We start from the raw sequence: 17,715 nt of genomic DNA on the forward strand, positions 1-17,715 counted from the left end.
CCCTTCCTTCCCTTCCTTCCCTTCCTTCCCTTCCTTCCCTTCCTTCCTCTTATATCCCCTCTCTGTACACTCTGTGGTCAGACTGGAGGTCTTTGAATGCAGAATGCATTTCTGTGGTTTTTGTGGGTCTGAGTAGAGCAGGGACAGCTGGGAGGACAGGGCCCACACCTAGCAGCCTGAAACCTGCATTTGTTCCCTGCAGAAGGGGTGGCTGAGAGAACCACCCACCATCTGAGAGCAGCTCTATCCATGTGCAGCAAGCAATGCTATATATACAGAAGGGAGTAAGGGCTGTGAGCTCAGGCTCTTCCATGAGGATTTATTTTAGAACACATCTTGGGAGCGTTTTTGGCAAGATGTGTGTTGCATTGCTTGCCTATTTTGCATTTATAAAGGTGGTTAAAAGATTCTCTTGCCTACCGGCCACTGAGATGAAGTAGGAGGCATCCATGCTGCTTATGCCCAACGTCCTGGCTCTGGCTACCAGGTGGATGGTGGGCACGAAGTAGGCCAGGTGGCTGAACAAAAAGGACCAGGTGAAAATGAAGAAGAGGGGATCCTTTAGGGGGGAGAAGTCAATGAGAGGCTGTGGTTTCTCCTCCTTGAATGCCGGGAGGGAGCTGCAGCTCTTCGTGGCCTCGCTGATGGTTTCAGGGCAGCAGCTGGCAGTGGGGGCTTTCCCTGGTGCTGCTGTGGTTACTGCACCAGTGCTGCAGGGCTCTGTGCTGGGAAGGTCCTGAGCACTGCATGGCTGTGCTGCTCCATCAGTGGCTTCCTCGAGGGCTCCTGCTTCTCCTTTGGGCACTGAGCTCCCGTCCTCATTGCTGGCTGGGGGGCAGGGAGGCAGCTGGGTGGGGACGGGGCGCAGCAGCATGCTGGAAGGCACGAGGTTCAGCATGATGCCACTGAAAACCAGGAGAGTACCTGCAGCGAGGCAAAAGGGGCTTTTTTAAAATGCATTTTGCTAGGAGAAAACGGGGGAGAAGGAAGAAAGGATGTGATTTGTTGTGAGCGTGAAGAAGGAGGTAGGAGTGTCGTGCAGGAGCCTTTATTTGGGCTTTTCTAACTGGAAATCCCTTTATAACACATGCAACAAGTTCAGAGCTTTGCTTGCATTCATTGGAAGTGCTGGACTTTCAAGGTGATGGAGCACAAGTCGGGCTTTCTGTGTTGACTCTGACATATTTAATGACATAGAATAACTACAGCTGGAAAAGACCTCCAAGATTATTTAGCCCAACCACCAACCCATCACTGCAGGGATGCTCCCAGAGAGGCAACGCCGCTCCTCCTGCCCTCCCACTGAGCTGCATGCAGGGCAGGAGTTGTGCTCACCCTGCCAGCCATAGGTATCGATGAGCAGCTGCGTGAAGGGTGCAGTCAGGAAGGTGAGGCCCATCCCTGAGCGTGCAATGGCATTGGAGAAAGCCAGCCGGGTCCTGCAGCGCTTGGCCGTCATCACTGCTGCTGCCTGGTATAGGCAGCAGAACCCCATGCCTGGGAGCAAACACAAGGGGTCAGTGGCAAAGCTGGGCCATCCTGAGCTTATTCTCTCTATGATGGAGGTGAGAGCAGGGTTCTTCTTGCTGGCTGAGAATAGGATTTCATGCACAGTGTGGGTTTTTGACACTGGGCGCTTTTACTACGAGTTAAAGAGGGGAGGGATCACAACGTGTGTTGGAAGCAGGGAGGAAGGCAAGGTTGGTTTGGTCTGGCTTGTGTTGGATGTGGGATTTTGAGCTCCTGGGTGTGAACATTTGGGGTTTCACGCAGCGTCTTGTAGAAAGGGGCTGAGGATGGCCAAGGGGCAGGGACAGCGGGGACACAGCCTGGGTTAAGGGAGCTGCCACTCACCCAGCAGGAGTCCCATGGAGACACAAAGGAAGGGGACACTGGTGGCCTGTGTGCTGAGCAGGCAGCCCCCACTGACCAGCCCAGCCCCGAGGATGGAGGTCGGCCGCTCACCGATCCGCCTGCAGACCACGGCCACCAGTGGGGCTGCATGGGAAAAGAGGCAGAGCTTGGTGCCCAAAGAGCCCAGATCCCCCTGACCCCCACCCTTCGGATACTGATCAGATCCCCCTCAGCCTTCTCTTCCCCTGGTGAACAGCCCCAGAGCTTTTCCACATCAGGAGTTGCTCCAGGCCCCACCATCTCTGCAGCCCAGCGCTGGGCTTTTTCCAGCAGTTCTCTGGAGCTGGGGAGCCCAGCACTGCATGCAGCCCTGCAGATGGGAGCCTCTCCAGGGCACAACACAGGGGAGAAGCACCTCACTCCCACTGCTGGCCAGTTGTACCCCAGGGAACCATTGGCCCTGGCCTCATGGGCACGCTGCGGGCTCGTGGTCAACTGTTGACCAACCGTTGGTCAATCAGGACCTCCAGGTCCTTCTCTGCAGAGCTCCTTTCCAGCAGCTCAGCCCCAGCCTGCGCTGATGGATGTGATGTAAAGCAGCTGTAGGTGAGGGACCTGAACCTGCAGCACCCTCAGGTCCCTCCCCTGCAGTGCAGTGCTCACCTCCTAGGAAGCGCAGTGAGGACATGATGGAGCCGATCCAGCTGACCTGCTCTGAGGAGCCCCCCACATCCTCCTGGAAAGCCACGAAGAAAATGCCAAAGGTTTTCAGCATTCCCATCACGAACACGTTGACCTGTGTCAGAGCAGGACAGGTGAGGTGCTGCAGGGGATGGATGCGCTCCCTCCTTCTGGGTAATTGCCTTTGGGACAAGTTAAGGAGTGCTGGGGAAATACCAGTAAGGTTCCTGTGTCTTGGGGTTGAACCTCACTTGACCCCGTGCAAAACTGGCTTTTCCAGAGCAGCAGAACAAAATGACATCAGAGCTTTGCTTTGCTCTCTGATGAATTAATTTCTGAGCGGGTCTCAGTGGTTGCTCCCTTCCCAAAGGACAAAGGCCAGCTGGTGCCTCCTGGCCCAGGGCTGGGGTTAACCATTGCCAGCTATGGAAGGCAGCATCATGCTCTTTGCTCTGCCTGTCCTCCTGTGGCAAAGCATTCGCCGCCTCTGAGCCTTCCCCTAAATTTTTGCCGTTAGTTGGATGGGATCAGGCCATCCTGAAGCTTCCCACATACCCCAAAATTCCAAAGGTGTGGGGTGAATTTCTGCTCTGCTTACCAGGAAGAAGTGCAGCACCGCTGCCCATGCCCACCTTCGGTCCATGCCTTGGCTCCCATCTCCCTTCACTGCTGGTGGCTCTGGCTTTCCTTCTTTGCTTTCCCCTGGGAGTGAAATTTGGGGTACATTAACTCCATGCTGTTGTGGTTATCTATGATGCTTCCCCCAGGAGAACCCCTCTGGTCCTTCTCTGTGAGGAGATGGGGAGCAGCATGTTGTGCTCCTCTACAGCACGTTTTTAAGGACCGAAAATGCTACCCATCTTTTTGTTTGCTCTCACAGTATCACTGCTTGCATGCAGCTCAGCTTCTTTTCTCCTTCCTAAGTTGCTGAAGGCACAACAATTAAGCACTTTCCCTGCTGCTTTAGAGCACGGCGTTGGGTTGGTTTGTGCTAAAAGCCGGGGGCTCTGTTTGCCCCATCTTTGAGCCCCTGGGGAGGCTTTCCCTGCACACTTTCTTCCCATCCACCCATCATCTATCTGTCCCACACGTCCAGCAGCAGCGGAGCCAACAAACCCGACCCCTTCCTTACCGCCTTGCTGCTGCATGCTGCCAAACCTTCCCCGAAGCTGCAGAAAGCACAGAGGAATCTTCTCGTCATTTGCTCCAGAAATGAAGCCCCCCCCCCCCCGCTCTGGTTGCCACCCTCTGCCCCCAGCCTGGCCCTGCGTCCCGTCTCTGGCAGAGATGACGATCAACACAGAACCGAGGCAGGACTTCTGCTGTGAGCCTTCCTCCTCCCTGCTGCTCCAGGCCGGGAGTCCCTCCCCTTCCCCGTCCGGGGCGATGGCAGAGCAGAATTCCTGCCTGGAGGAAACGGAGCCGCCTGCAGGGATCCGACCGAGTCTCCGTGTCCGGTTGCTGGTGCTGATGGATGGAAGCCAAAGCTGTTGGCCCAGCCCAGCCCTGTGGCCCCAGGAGGAGGAGGTGAGCCGCCACCAGGGCAGCAGTGCAGAAATGGGGCAATGCTGCGGGGTTGGGGTGGCTGTCTGTCCCCATCCCTGCTTTACTCCCTCTTGCTGCGGGATCCTGGGGCAGAGCTCTGGAATAAACGGGGATTATCATCCTGGGGTAAACAGGACGGCGTGGAGAATCTTCCCCTACGGCTTTCAGCACGTGAATTGAGCTTTTATTTATGTGGGACAGCGTTTGCAACGTGTGCTACGAGGGCTTGGGGTGCCCAGGGTGCAGGGTGGGAGCATCTGAGGCCAAACCTGTGTTCCAGGTACCCAGCAGCCCTGCTAATGAGGGCAGTGGTCCCAGGGCTCGTTAAAGGAGAGCTGAGTGCCCGCTTCTGTGCTCACACCCCTTTAACTTTTGCTTTTTGAGGAGCCTGTGGCTCTGTTGGTTTCGGGGCTATTTAAAATGGGCATCTGAAGCTGTTTTGAGGAGATGAGCTTGGAAACTGAGCACTAAAGAAAAGAAAGGGGAGGTAAATAATGGGCACTGTGCAGCAGTGCTCACCTCCCAGAGCAGCCAGGCTGGAGGGAGAGCAGAGCCCCATCCCTGCTGCTGCAGGAGGCATTAGCACCAACCTCACCAGCACTGTGCTCCTCACCAGAGCCTGCTTCATACAAAACAGTGATGGTGAGATTGGGAACGTCAGCAATGAGTGCAGCAGTAAAGCCTAAGTGTTGTGAATGCAGTTTTACCTCCAACCCTGCCCTAGTTGTTGGCATATGCTCTACTGCAAGCCAGCTCCTTCCTGCTCCCTTGTGTTGAGGAAGCATTTGAGCAAAACAGACACAGGGGAAAAGCCTTTCTATGGGAATGACCCCCTGCCCAATTCCAAGTGCTTGAATCTCTAACGTGAAGAGAGGATCTGTGAGGATGTATTCAGCATATGCTTACAGGTCACACAAGGAACAGGCAGGGCCAACAAGCTTAGGTTTGAACTTCAATCCAAAGCATAACAATATGCAAGGACTCTCACAGAAAGCATAACTAGAGGAGGCTAAACATTTCCTAGGAGAAATTCCTAGTGAACTATTTGCACCTCTTCTACCAGAGGAACCTCCCAGTCTTGGTGCAGTGCTCTCTTTCTCTACAGCAATGCTAATGAAGAACAGACTGGGAGAAGTCACCTCATTGGGCTTCAGGGAAAGCAACAGGCAACATTTTTTGCAGTGGGATCAAGGAGAAGCAGAGGTTTTCACAGGTCATTTATTGATTTCTCCAACAAATAAGGCCACATGCACGCACACACACACACACCTTGTAATATCTATCATTACACAAGCTTGGTGAGTGACTCACATTTCATCTTTAACAGCACGATTGCTAAAATGTGAGCTGGAAACCCTGATAGATGCATAGGAGCTGGTAAGTAGAGAGGGAGAGCCTTCAGCCCAGATTTGGTACTAGAAGCATGTTCTGCATTGGAACAGCCGAGGACAGACGTTGTCCAGTGAGGAGGAGCTGGTCTGGAGCAGAGAGTGGAGCAGCAGGATGCCAGGGTCAGGATGCCAGCTTGTGCACTGCTACGGTGATGCTGTCATGCTTCTGGATCATGATATTCCTAGAAGAAGGAAAGTGCTGTCTGAGGCAGGTGAGAAGCCAGCTGGGAAAGCAGGAGCTGACTTGGCTGGGAAACCAGATGGACAGCTCTGTGCCAGACCTGTCAGTTCTTAGAGCTCTTCACCATACCCACAAAGGGGTCTGAAGAAGCCCTGCTAACCACAGTGACACTGCAGCATGGGCTAAATAATGCACATGGATCCCAAAAGCAAAAGAAATACAGTGCTGCAGCAACCACCAACCCCTGAAAGGCTTCCAGCTGCTTCTGCAGTTCCCACAACCAGAGGCCCCATGAATCTGACTGCTTTCCATACCCCCATCAGTGACCGCCCTCCCAGCACAGCTTCAGCAATGGGGCTTCCTCCTTAAATAGAAGACACAGCGCTGCTCTGGAGATTTGGGGTGGGGAGGAAAGGAGAGCACAGGGAAGAGCAGCACCCTTGGGCTGGATGCTCACCCGCTATCTGACTCCAGGCACACCACAGGCGTGTCGGTTGGGTCGGAGGTGAGCTTGGCTGCCTGCTGGGCGAGCACAGAGATGACTCCAGCATGTTCATCTGAGAGCGTTCCTCGGCCTGCAAGAGGGGAGATGTGGGCTGAACCCATGCAGACTGTGATGAGAGGCAGCTCCCCATCCCTGTTTCCTCAGGGCTGTGAGCTGACGTAGTGATCCCCAGATCAAAGAATCATTCGAGTTGGGAGATGTAAAGGCCATCAGTCCAACCCCCCTTCAATGAACAGGGACACCCACAGCTCCATCAGCTGCTCAGAGCCCCATCCCCCTGACTTCCAGCGTTTCCAGGGACAGGGACACCTGTCACCAGGCACCCACATCTCTGGGCAACTTATGCCAGTGCTTCACTTCTGATTTTTATCGTAAAAATCTTCTTCCTTATATCCAATCTGAATCTTCTTTCTTTTAATCTGAAACCAACTCCTCTTGTCACAGATACAGCTAAAAAGCCTGTCCCCTTCTTTCTCATAGCCCCCCTTTAGTCACTTTCTGGGCTGTGAGGGCACACAACTGGCTCGTGTCCAGCTGCCACCCACCACTGCCCCCAGGTCCTCATCAGCAGGGCTGTGCTCATCCTTACATCCCCCACCTTGTACTGATAACAGGGCTTGCCACGACCCAGCTGCAGAGCTGCTACTTGGATTTGTTACCTCTCATGAGGTTCTCCTGGGCCCACTGTTCAGCCTGCCCAGGTCTCTCTGGAAGGCATCTCAGCCCATAGGTGTATAAACTACAGCCCTCAAACCACCACCAAAAACAAAACAAAAAAACAAAAAAACAAAAAACCAGACCTCATTTAAAGCGATAGGAAAAGCAGGCTGGAGTTTAGAACCATGCAATATCCCAAGCTGGAAGGGGGGGCACGAGGATTATCCAGGTCAAACTCCCGGCTCCACCCAGTACCTCCTGAACACGGTGTCTGACAGCGGTGTAACCCGTGGGACCGACCAGAGGCACGGGGGGTCCCTGAGGGCAATGTGAAGGACCCTGGGGGCAACGTGGGGGTCCCTGGGGGCTCTGTAGGAATCCCCAGGCCCATCCCCGAGCGCAGGCCCGGCCCGGCGGCGTTCCGGTACTCACATCCCAGGTTGAGGCCCTGTGAGTCGGTGCAGAGGACGCCCACCACGGCCGGGCTCTTCATGCTGCGGGAGAAGAGGCAGTGAGAGGCGGTCAGCCCCGCACTCCGCCCGGCCCCTCCCAACCCCCGGCCCGCCCTAGGCCGCGGCTCGCTCGCTCTCTCTCCCTCCCACCCTCCTCTCGGCCCCCCTCGGCCCCGGCGTCCCCATCTCCCCCATACGTGTCCTCCAGGTGCTGTTCCAGGGTCCCCTCCATGCCGCCGTACCCCGCGCCCCCACTTCCGCCCTTTTAGGCGGCTCCTGGCAGCTGCGTCGGTCACGTGACTCGCGCGTACGGTGGCTCCGCGGGGCCAAAAAGCGAATCCCGCGCATGGGAACCTCCCCGCTCAGCACCGTTTTGTTGCTCCCTCAGCCTTCTCTTATCCAGGCGAACAGCCCCACTGCTCTCAGCCTTTCCCCATCAGGCGATGATCCAGGCCCCACCATCTCTGCAGCCCACCCCGTCTCCTTTGAACTGGGGAACCCAGCACTGGGCGCAGCACTCCAGATGGAGCCCCTCCAGGGCAGGGTGCAAGAGAGGAGCACCTCTCTCATCCCATTGGCCATGCTTTTTGTAACACACCTCAGGGTACCATTGGCCTTCTTGGTCACAGAGGCACATGACTGGCTTATGGTTGACTGTTGGTCAAGAGTTGGTCAACCATTGGTCAACCATTAGCCAACCACTTAGTCAGCTGTTGGTCAACCATTGGTCAACCAACATTGGTCAACCATTAGTCAACCACTGGTCAACTAGGACCTACAGGTACTTCTATTCGGTGCTCCTTTCCAGTAGGACCACTAAGTCCAACCCCCTCCACCCAACCCCTATGGTTTTGGGTGCCCCTGCAGCTCAGGGCTGTGCCCACTGCCCTGGGGAACTGTGCCATGCTCACCACCCTAACATCTTTTCCTAACACCCAGCCTGTCCTTCCCTTGACACAGCTCCGTACCTTTCCTTGTCCCCGTCGAGTTGTGAGGGCCCCACACCCACTCCCACAGAGGACGTGGGGCTGTAGTGGGGTGTCACAGCTGTGCTTGCCCTGCTCTCCACGTGCAGGAGGTGATTGATGGCAGAGCCTGGCGACGCCGGCACTGAGCTGGCTGAAACGCATCCAGCTCACGCCTGGCAATGGATCTCAGCATGTCAGGCTGGAAAATTAAAATATTATTGATGGGGAAAGTGAAGTGCAGTGGTGATTTTTCTTAGTTTTATTTATCTTTTAATTTTTTCCCTTCTTGATTGAGCTGGGAGTCGTCACAAGTCAGTCCAATCCCACTGCATCCCCCCGTGCTGGGTGTCCTGCCCGACCCAGAGCCCTGTTTTTGGGTTATTTTCACACTCCTGGGGAGAGACACAGGATAAAAGGTACAGCTGTGCCCTTCCCCACAGGGACCCCAAAATCACAGCTCATTGTCCATTCCCTGCAGCAAAGCTTTAGAACTTCTGGAGGAGGAATTTCTGAGGACTGGGAGAAATTAATTCAAGACCAGGTGGAGATTTCAGCAAAGCAGGAGAACAGCTGCCACTTCAAAAGGAATGCTGGTCTTTGGAAGGGGAAATGGCCAGGCTATTTTTAGGCAATTAACTAGACAATTTAACACTGGACTGATGCTATGCAAGAGAAATTCTGCTGGCAGTGACAGCAGGGAGCAAAACTGTACTGCTGTTTGGCAGCCTAGACTCCAGGGGAATGGTACCTCAAAGTCCATGGCTGGAGAAATTCCACTCAGCGGGTCAAAATCATGAACACTCCATCAATTATGGAGAAAAAAAAAATAGAGATTTCCTTGCAGGCCTTGTGTAAAGGAGCATCGCCACCTCCTGGGCACGCATGGCTCTGGGCAATGGGAATGAGTTGATCCTGGCCAAACCCAAGCCATGGGAGCCCAAGGCAAGCAACGGCCATGGCTGTGCATTTACATGGATTCACAAAGCTTTCTCTGTCCCTCGCACCCTCCCACGATGTGTAAATAAAAGCAGATGCTGACGGTTCATCCTTTCCTGTTTTTAAGCCTCTCCAGCAATCCCTGCTCTTGTTTCCATGTGTTCCCCACAGACGCTGCAGATCGGACCTATGGGGGCACACCCTCAGGATGTCCCACATCCTATGAACCACAAATCAGGACATTTACACACAGTGTTCACAACGTGCTCTCATTCCCAAACAATAGATTTGCTCCTTATTTCATTCTCCACAACCCAGTTTGTCTTTCTATGGGAGGGGCCACGCCATTGCATTCTGTGCTTTACCACCCAGGACGGACCTTTCTTTCCATTTTCTTTTAGCTCCATAACTGCAAATTCTTGAGTTGATTCTCAGCTCCACCTGTCAGGGATAAATATGCACATGCCTGGGAAATCCAGCTGTGTTAGCTGAGCTGAGCAATAACCCAGGGAAATGAATGGGGGCGGGATGGCTGCTCCATGAGTATTCCGCCCCCCTTCCTCGGTGGGAAAAGAATATTTCTTGCCTACTATTAGCGATGCAGGTCTCATCTGCTTGCTCTGAGCTCGTCGGGAGGGGAAAAAAACCCAACAAGCCAGCCAGGCTGGAGGGGAGGGCAGGGGGTATATATATATATAGGTATATAGGGGCGCGGGCGGCGCGGGCAGACGGCACCATGCGACGGCTGCTGCAGACCCTCTGCCTGCTGCTGCTGCTGCCCTCACACCATGGAGCTGTCATCACAGGGGTAAGTGCAGCCTCAGCACACTGGCACTTGGCATTTTGGGTCATTTTATGGGTTTTTTTGGGGGGGAAATAGGGCGCCAGTGGTGCTCAGCTGCTTCTCTTGCTCTCTGGAGTGCGTTGGTGTTTGATTTGTGTTGGGTACCGCTGTGTTTTGCTTCATCTGTGCAAAGGGGGGGCTGAATTTGCTGCCCTGAGCTCAGCATGCTTTGAACTTGCCCTACGGTCTCCCACCTGCACGGTGCAAAGTCACGTTTGGTGCAAACCCAACTGCCTGCCTCTCCCACCCTCCCTGTTTGCGCTGAGAAGACAAACACGAGGTGCTTGAACTCCAGCATTGCCTTTCCCTGTTTGCTTTGGGTCATTTTCTGCTTGGTTTTGCAATGTGTTGGTGCTGTTCCCTATCAATTCTGCTCCTTCTTCTCGTGCTGCTCTGAGCACACGTGAGTGTGAAGTCATCCCACAGCAGTGCAGCTTCTCCCTGTTTCTCCTCTAAGCATTGGACCCATGCAGGGAAATGGGGTTTTTTTTCCAGCTGGGGAGAAAGATAGCTTGATGGGGAGAATGATCCTGAATTAGGCTGGGAGCAGGGCAAGGGCAGCCAAGCTGTGGTCTGTCATTGGTTTTTAGCATTATTTGGGGGCTAAGAGGGTTTTTGGGTGCTTGGGGAGAACTGGATTGCTTTTGGGGTTTGAGCTGCAAGCTTCTCCCCTACACATCGCTCCTTTTCTGCAAGCACATTGGACCTTCATCCTGCAACCCACCCCAAATCCAGGCTGCGCCACAAACCTCCCATCCCACCCCAGAAAGAATGGGCTCTGAGCATCCCTTACCTTCCTTGGCTGCTCCCCCTGACCTAGAGGGGGTGACCAGGGTTGTGGGGGGCAGGCAGGCTGACCCCATTGCTTTTCCCCAGGCCTGCGAGCGGGACCCGCAGTGCGGCAGCGGGACGTGCTGTGCTGTCAGCCTCTGGCTGCGGGGTCTGAGGATGTGCACCCCGCTGGGGCAGGAGGGGGACGAGTGCCATCCCTTCAGCCACAAGGTACCTGGGGGTCCCGAGGGTGGGGGTCCAAGCACTGGGTGGGAAAATGAGCTCAGTGCACAGGAGGGAATCTCAGTGCATCCTGCGGCGTGGAGAGGGGATGGGACAGGTTGGGATGAAGCTATGGGGGTCTGCAGGGAGGCACGGTGCAGCGCTGTCATCCCATACGGTGTTTTCTGCCTGTCCCCACCGCCCTAAACCCATACGGTGCCTTGGGAGCAGGGGCTGAGCAGCCCGACACATTCATTTAAAGCAAACTGCTCCGAATTGATTTGTAAATGCGCTGCCAAACGGGGAGACGCCTCGTTAATACCTCAGAGCCTCCATCCGAAGAGAAGCCCCGACATGTTCGGATTATCCCAAACTGCCATCCCTCTTCCAACTGCAGACACCCGGCCCCCGGGGGGCTCCTTCTCTGTGCCCACAGATCGATTGCGAAAGATTTAATGATCCCATTCCTTCTTCTGAGGAGGGAACAAAAGCGGAGGGATCAGAAATTCATTTCAGAGGTATTGCCACGAAACAGCTGAGAAGAAGCAGAGGGAAATTCCCAGGGCTTTGGTCCTGCCTGATTGTTTTTCACTCGCTTGCAGCCCGAGGGCTGGCGCGGGGTCAGGGTGTAGGGTTGGGTTAGGCTTAGGGTTCAGTCGCGGTTGCGTTCAGGATTTGGGTTAAGGTTGGGTTGGGGTTTCTGCATTCTGTCTCGCATTTCTCTCTGCAGGTCCCATTCCTGGGGAAGCGCCAGCATCACACCTGCCCCTGTTTGCCCAACTTCAGCTGCTCCAGGTTCCTCGATGGCCGCTATCGCTGCTCGCTCGACTTCAAGAACTTCGACTTTTAGGTGATGGAGCTGCGAGTTTCATCCCAGCCTGCAGCTCCCAGCGCCCATTTCTCACCCCTCTCTTTGCTCAGTGCACTGTATCCCCCCTCCTTTCCCCCCCCAGACAACCCTACAAGCACTTTTCCGAGCATTGCTACAAGCCATGTGCATGGGGAAACTGAGGCACGGTCAAGCAAAGCTGCTCTGGCACATTGCTTAGCAAAGCTGTGCCCTCAGGGCAGATGGAGGACAGCAAATCTCTTTGACCTCCAAAATCCCTTTCATGGAGCATAGCCTGCATGCAGTGGATGCTGTCAGCCAGATTTCCTCCATCCTTTCTTTTCCTGATGAAATTTGGGAGGAGTGAACTTTCTCATCCAACCTGCAATTAAGAGAAACATCTACCAATTAGCTCGGCTAATTAGGGGTTGGGTTTTCCCAGGTGTTCAAGCTCTGGTGCAAAGCATCATGCGATGCCGTGTTTATTTGGGGGGGGGGGGGGGAGTGGATCTGTCTGCTGCCCAACGGGGGTCTGTGGGATGTGGGGAGTTTTCTATGTCAGCTTCTATTTCTGGTGGTCAAATTTGAGAGGACAATGCATCCCTTAAAGCAGCAGCAGTGCTTGAAGGCAAAGCTGGCCTTGGGGCATGGAAGTGCTCTGTCCCCCCTCCTCCTCTTTAAGGTGCATTTTTACCAGGTTTGGTGCTATTGTAGTAACTGTTTCTGTTTCTAAGGATGCCCACTGGATGGCTGTGTTGATGGAGAATGTAAAATCAACAAGACTGGGAGAAAGCTTCCCCACCCTTCTGTCTCCCCCAGTGAAATGTTGTATTTTGGGTGAAAATAAAACATTGCAATGCCTGGGTTGATTTTATTTCGTTGTGTGGTTTGTTGTTGTTGCTTTTAATCTGCATCAAAATAAATCCTTATCTCCATGAGCAGCTTGGCTAAGAAACAAACCTCATGTATCTCATTGGTTTGGAGGGGATCAGATATAAGGAGAAAGTCCTTTACTCGGGGGGTGGTGACGGGGATGGGAAGATGGGAATGGGCCTTCCTTTGTCCTGGTGGGACTGAGCAGATGGGAATGGGCTTTCCTGGAGGTGTCCATGGCTGGGTTGGATTGGGCCCCGGGCAACCTGTTCTAATGCCTGGTTTAGTGGTTGGCAGCTCTTCCAATGGCTGGTGCTTGGAACTAGAAGGTCTTTGAAGTCCCCTCCAGCCCAACTATTCTATGATTCTGTGATTCCTTGTGTCCTGGTGGGTCTGATCTGATGGGAATGGGCGTTGCTTGTGTTTGAGGGGGATGCTGGACGCAACCCTGCAGCACGCACGTGTTGCTGGTTCATCCAGCCCTGCCCGTTCCCACCGCTGTCCAGATCAACAGAACAATTCCAGCTGCTTCCCATTACGCAGGTGAAGAAATCATCATGAATCCCTGCTTTACCCAATGCCAAGATCGGGGCCCGCTGCAGAAAGCTGCTCACCTTGCAGCGGGGGGAAGCGCAGCATCACTTCAAGGCCAAACAGTGGAAACTGCGATAGGGGACTCAAACAACGGAGACAAAAGGGGTCTGTCAGCTTTGCTCCGCTATCATCAGAGAAACCCAACCCCTACCGTGATGCTGGTGGCTGCCTCTGGCTTTTGGGACCTGGGGGGGCTCAAACAGGAGCTGATAGGGGGCTCCTTACATCCCCCTGCCCCAGCCAAGCCCCCAGTGAGCAGTGCAAGCTGATGCCTGTTGCAATTAGCAGCGCTGCTGATAGCAAGGTGCTCATTAAGGTGTTTAATCTTGGGTTAATGGTCTCCGTATCGCTGGGCACACAGCACATGGAGAGGGGTGGGCATGCTGCGGGGGTCACCTTCCCCATGGGCTGTTTGCATCCCACTTAACTAATTGGTTTTGCAGATAACGGCAGGCCAGGACGTGCAGGCAGCCCTCAGACCCATGTCCCCACACTGAGGGGCCCCCTTCCCCATTCCGACCTGGGACAGACCCTCTGTAGTTGGGGGGGGGGGGGAGTTTGCACAAAGCTGGGGTCCCAGTGCTGCGTGTGCTTCAGGTGCCCAAATGGAAAGCGACTCCAAAATTTGGTGCCCACAGTCTGGTGGGGATGAAGGATTTGGGGTGTTAAAGGATGGGGGCAGAGCGGGAGCACCTTGCTGTCCCCACGCCCCTGGTGACGTGTGGAAGTTGGGTGTTGTTTGCCATGGGTGCCAGCACCTGGGTGTCACCGGGGTACCTTGGCTGGGTGCCCACAGGTGGGGACGGCTCTGAGCGTGCCCTTGGCCCCACGGCTGGGGAGGACTGGGGTTATTTAAGCCACGGGGCATTTCTCCTTGCAACCCTGCATCCTTGGCACAATGCAATTCCTGGTGCTCCTGTGTGTGGTCCTTGCTCTCTCCGATGGCATCACCAGGTGAGTCCCTGCAGCATCGCTCTGCACTGATACAGGCACTGCCGGATGCTGCTGCAAGCAGCCAGCTCCTGGCTCACTCTGTTTTTCTTTTTCCAGGCTGCCCTTGGAGAGGGGGAAGAAGCTGAGAGAGATCCTCCGGGAGAAGGGCTTGCTGCACCGCTTCCTCCAGCATCACCACTACGACGTCGGCACCAAATTCCCGCATGCTTTTCCTGATGTTCTCACTGTGGTCACCGAGCCCCTGCTGAACACCCTGGACGTGAGTGCTGGCTTTGACCCACAACAGGGAAGTCCAGGGGTGGTTTGTGTCACGCTCATCCCTGTGACTGTGCCGTGCGTGGACCAAATCCTGAAGGGTTTCTCCCAGAAGTTGATATCTTTCACCTCTTCCCATCCAGCAGCTGTGCTGCAAGCTGAGTGTTCCCATGCATGCACAGAAGTCTGTGAGCCTGGAGCAGATCCATGGCCAATTATGCCCTAAAAGCATCTCTTGATCCTGTCCCATAGATGGAATACTATGGGACCATCTCCATTGGCACCCCACCGCAGGACTTCACTGTGGTCTTTGACACCGGCTCCTCCAACCTCTGGGTTCCCTCTGTCTCCTGCACCAGCCCAGCTTGCCGTAAGTAACAGTGGGCAGGACTCCCTATTTTGGCAGGGCAACACGTCCTGGGCTTACAGCTGCAGGATCAACCCAGATTTTGGGGTGACGCTGCTCACAGATTGGAGGGCAGCAGAGTGAGGCTCTGGGTCCCGTTGGATCTGCACAACATGCTGACGGGATGAGTGTTTGGGGTGTAGGAGCTGCTGCTCCATGGGGTTCTACTCCATGGGGCTGTGTGTGTTGCCTCAGTTTCCCTATCTACCTCAAAGGAGTGATGGGTTATCCTACAGATCCCTGGCATTAGGATGCAGTAGAGATGTATAGCAAATGCTCACAGCTAAATTGTTCCTGCAGCAGGGTAATAAATGGCAGGTCTAAACAGCAATTCAGCAGGGTTCCGACTCCCACGCTATCCTTATGGCTCAGCCTTGCTGAAAATCTTCATTTTTGGTTTCCCACTTACCTTCTAGAAAGCCATCAGATGTTTAACCCATCGCAGTCCTCCACCTACAAAAGCACGGGGCAGAACCTGTCCATTCACTATGGCACTGGTGACATGGAGGGCACCGTGGGCTGCGACACCGTCACTGTAAGTGTCACGATGGCATCTCAGAGGCTTCTTCTGTGCCTTCTCCACCCAATTCCCACCTGTGTTGCAATGTCCCAGAGCTAACAGTGTTGTCCCCGTCCCTAGGTTGCATCACTGATGGACACCAACCAGCTCTTTGGCTTGAGTACCTCCGAGCCTGGCCAATTCTTTGTCCATGTCAAATTTGATGGGATCTTGGGCTTGGGCTACCCAAGTTTAGCTGCTGATGGAATCACTCCAGTCTTTGATAACATGGTGAATGAGAGCTTGCTGGAGCAGAACCTCTTCTCAGTCTATCTATCCCGGTAAGAAGCGTCAGTCCTGAGGGCTGGGGGAGGCAGTGAGTGGGTTTGGTTCAGATCATTGCACTTGCTGGGCATCCCAGCTCCTCCACTGCCACTGATGCTACATGGTGCTGTCTGTGTGTCGTGATGGATAGGGACAGGGGAGCACGCTGCTGTTGTGCCACGGCCCTGCTGGTGCCCAGCAATGAGAATGTGATCGTGGTGTCACAGACAGCATCTGATCCACGGCACTCACAGCCCCTTGTTTTAAGGTGACAGCCCTGGCAAACCCTTTGGTGCTTTTCTTTCATGTGTCATCCAGCGAGACAATGGGGAGCATGGTCATCTTTGGGGGAATTGATGATTCCTATTTCACTGGCTCCATCAACTGGATTCCTGTCTCTTACCAAGGTTACTGGCAGATCTCCATGGACAGGTAACGAAATGACTGCTGGTGTATGTTCATTTCTAACCGTTGTTTCTCGAGAGACCCATGAACCTCGTAGGCTTTCTGCTGGCTTAACACAACACGGTGCAGGAGGCCAAGGGACCAAACCCCACCGTGATTTGGTGATTCCCTGATGTGGGGATGCTTCTCCTCCACTGGTTCTTCTCTTGCACTAAGCCCGTTCCCTTGAGGCTGTGTTTGAAAGCATCACCAGGATGCAAGGCCTTGCCTCTTCTTCCTTCCCTCCTGCCAGCATCATCGTGAACAAGCAGGAGATTGCATGCAGCAGTGGCTGCCAAGCCATCATTGACACTGGCACATCCCTTGTGGCTGGGCCGGCCTCAGACATTGATGACATCCAAAGTGCAGTCGGGGCCAATCAGAACTCATATGGAGAGGTAAGAATGTCCACATCCTCCTCTGTTAGTGCTCCATGCAGCCTGGCACACACCTGGCTTCATGCCTGCTTCCACGCACAGACAAACCATATCTGCAGCAAACCATCCCTGCTGCTCCAGTCCTCCACAGGACTCTCCCAGTCTCCAGTTTACACCAACCAAATCAAATCCCCCCCTCATTTTGCCCCATCAACGTGTTGCCTCTTACCTCAGAGCCTCTTTGCTCTGCCCTCTGCAGTACAGCGTGAACTGCAGCCGTGTCCTTGCCATGCCTGATGTTGTCTTTGTCATCGGTGGCATTCAGTATCCCGTGCCTGCCTTGGCTTACACCGAGCAGGTAAGGAGGAACCATGGCAACAAAGCCAGTCTCCATGTCCTTTTACTTTCTCCAGTGGCACTCACGGCTTTGGCTTCTCCATGAGAGTTGGTCATGAGCCTGTAGAGCAACCCAACAAAAAAGCTGCTAAGCCACCTTTTCCCCATTTGCCTCCTCTGGCTCAAATGCAGAATGACCAAGGAACCTGCATGAGCAGCTTCCAGAATAGCTCTGCAGACCTCTGGATCTTGGGAGATGTCTTCATCAGAGTGTACTACAGCATCTTTGACAGGGCCAACAACCGTGTCGGACTGGCCAAGGCTATTTAGATCTACTGAGATGACAGCACTCAACCAGACCATGACTGTGTTTTTCAGTTCAGCAAGAGGTCTCGTGTAAAGTGTCCTTGCTTGCATGCAAATAAAGTGTTGATGACGTGGAGTTGGTGGCTGCACATTTATTGGTGATGACAGGGCAGGATTTAGGGAGGAGGTGTCGTATATTTGCTGCTTCGTGGCAGTGGCAGAATTTTGGGACAACTGAACAAGGCTGGGGCTGCTGGGAGCTGAGGCTTTGTACTGGGAATGTGTCAGAGAAGCAATACTGGAAGATCTCAGTTTCCATCCGGGGAAAGTGAATTCCCCACCCCAGACCCACAGACGGCAGACCCCCATTGCAAACCATCTGCACACAGCTGTGCATGCATAGAGAGGAAGTCTTGCTTCAATTTCTACAGCTTAGGGCACTCCATTGCCAATTGCTCTACCACTGTTATGAGCCCAGTGCAGCAGGGCTCAGCAGCCCTGGTGGGACCAA

The 17,715-nt window shown here is 54.2% G+C and overlaps 4 protein-coding genes across 6 annotated transcripts in view; 2 read left to right on the forward strand and 2 right to left on the reverse strand.

Moving 5' to 3' along the window:
* The window catches only part of SLC16A4 (solute carrier family 16 member 4), an 8,904-nt gene extending 5,014 nt beyond the window's left edge, over positions 1 to 3,890 (reverse strand). For 2 of the 3 annotated variants that reach the window (XM_042838515.1, XM_042838513.1), the window contains exons 1-6: positions 3,668 to 3,890; positions 3,134 to 3,237; positions 2,518 to 2,650; positions 1,855 to 1,998; positions 1,336 to 1,497; positions 421 to 924 (exon numbers count right to left, since the gene is read on the reverse strand). In XM_042838515.1, coding sequence (XP_042694449.1) covers positions 421 to 924; positions 1,336 to 1,497; positions 1,855 to 1,998; positions 2,518 to 2,650; positions 3,134 to 3,237; positions 3,668 to 3,683 — 1,063 coding nt within the window. In that variant the 5' untranslated portion in view covers positions 3,684 to 3,890. Of the gene's footprint in view, positions 1 to 420; positions 925 to 1,335; positions 1,498 to 1,854; positions 1,999 to 2,517; positions 2,763 to 3,133; positions 3,238 to 3,667 lie in introns of those variants that run through there. The other variant, XM_042838514.1, reaches the window with a different exon arrangement.
* Positions 3,891 to 5,282: 1,392 nt separating this feature from the next.
* LAMTOR5 (late endosomal/lysosomal adaptor, MAPK and MTOR activator 5) lies at positions 5,283 to 7,557 on the reverse strand. The gene is made up of 4 exons (XM_042838517.1): positions 7,464 to 7,557; positions 7,247 to 7,308; positions 6,110 to 6,227; positions 5,283 to 5,653 (listed from the first exon to the last, which is right to left on the reverse strand). The coding sequence occupies exons 1-4, from the start codon at positions 7,496 to 7,498 to the stop codon at positions 5,593 to 5,595; spliced, it is 276 nt and encodes a 91-aa protein (XP_042694451.1). The 5' UTR covers positions 7,499 to 7,557; the 3' UTR covers positions 5,283 to 5,592.
* A 2,349-nt stretch (positions 7,558 to 9,906) lies between these two features.
* On the forward strand, positions 9,907 to 11,857 carry PROK1 (prokineticin 1). The gene is made up of 3 exons (XM_042838516.1): positions 9,907 to 9,978; positions 10,891 to 11,016; positions 11,738 to 11,857. The coding sequence occupies exons 1-3, from the start codon at positions 9,907 to 9,909 to the stop codon at positions 11,855 to 11,857; spliced, it is 318 nt and encodes a 105-aa protein (XP_042694450.1).
* A 2,344-nt stretch (positions 11,858 to 14,201) lies between these two features.
* Positions 14,202 to 17,228, forward strand: LOC122171144 (embryonic pepsinogen). Its single transcript, XM_042838523.1, has 9 exons — positions 14,202 to 14,257; positions 14,354 to 14,516; positions 14,765 to 14,882; positions 15,335 to 15,453; positions 15,559 to 15,758; positions 16,060 to 16,173; positions 16,439 to 16,583; positions 16,822 to 16,920; positions 17,091 to 17,228. The coding sequence occupies exons 1-9, from the start codon at positions 14,202 to 14,204 to the stop codon at positions 17,226 to 17,228; spliced, it is 1,152 nt and encodes a 383-aa protein (XP_042694457.1).
* The last annotated feature ends 487 nt before the right edge of the window (positions 17,229 to 17,715 follow it).

Source organism: Centrocercus urophasianus, unplaced genomic scaffold (assembly GCF_019232065.1).
Source record: "Centrocercus urophasianus isolate 14NV4802_14NV808 unplaced genomic scaffold, USGS_Curo_1.0 seq_820, whole genome shotgun sequence".
Taxonomy (NCBI): domain Eukaryota; kingdom Metazoa; phylum Chordata; class Aves; order Galliformes; family Phasianidae; genus Centrocercus; species Centrocercus urophasianus.

What these genes read in the sequence shown, in the direction of transcription:
- LAMTOR5 (XM_042838517.1), bottom strand. Translation starts at nt 7,498, where the DNA reads ATGGAGGGGACCCTGGAACAGCACCTGGAGGACAC. An exon ending in GAACAGCACCTGGAGGACAC is followed by an intron (nt 7,309 to 7,463) that starts GTATGGGGGAGA and finishes CTTCTCCCGCAG; the next exon opens with CATGAAGAGCCCGGCCGTGG. An exon ending in TGCCTGGAGTCAGATAGCGG is followed by an intron (nt 5,654 to 6,109) that starts GTGAGCATCCAG and finishes TCCTTCTTCTAG; the next exon opens with GAATATCATGATCCAGAAGC.
- LOC122171144 (XM_042838523.1), top strand. Translation starts at nt 14,202, where the DNA reads ATGCAATTCCTGGTGCTCCTGTGTGTGGTCCTTGCTCTCTCCGATGGC. An exon ending in TTCTCAGTCTATCTATCCCG is followed by an intron (nt 15,759 to 16,059) that starts GTAAGAAGCGTC and finishes TGTGTCATCCAG; the next exon opens with CGAGACAATGGGGAGCATGG. An exon ending in TGGCAGATCTCCATGGACAG is followed by an intron (nt 16,174 to 16,438) that starts GTAACGAAATGA and finishes CCCTCCTGCCAG; the next exon opens with CATCATCGTGAACAAGCAGG.
- PROK1 (XM_042838516.1), top strand. Translation starts at nt 9,907, where the DNA reads ATGCGACGGCTGCTGCAGACCCTCTGCCTGCTGCTGCTGCTGCCCTCA. An exon ending in ATGGAGCTGTCATCACAGGG is followed by an intron (nt 9,979 to 10,890) that starts GTAAGTGCAGCC and finishes GCTTTTCCCCAG; the next exon opens with GCCTGCGAGCGGGACCCGCA. An exon ending in GCCATCCCTTCAGCCACAAG is followed by an intron (nt 11,017 to 11,737) that starts GTACCTGGGGGT and finishes TTCTCTCTGCAG; the next exon opens with GTCCCATTCCTGGGGAAGCG.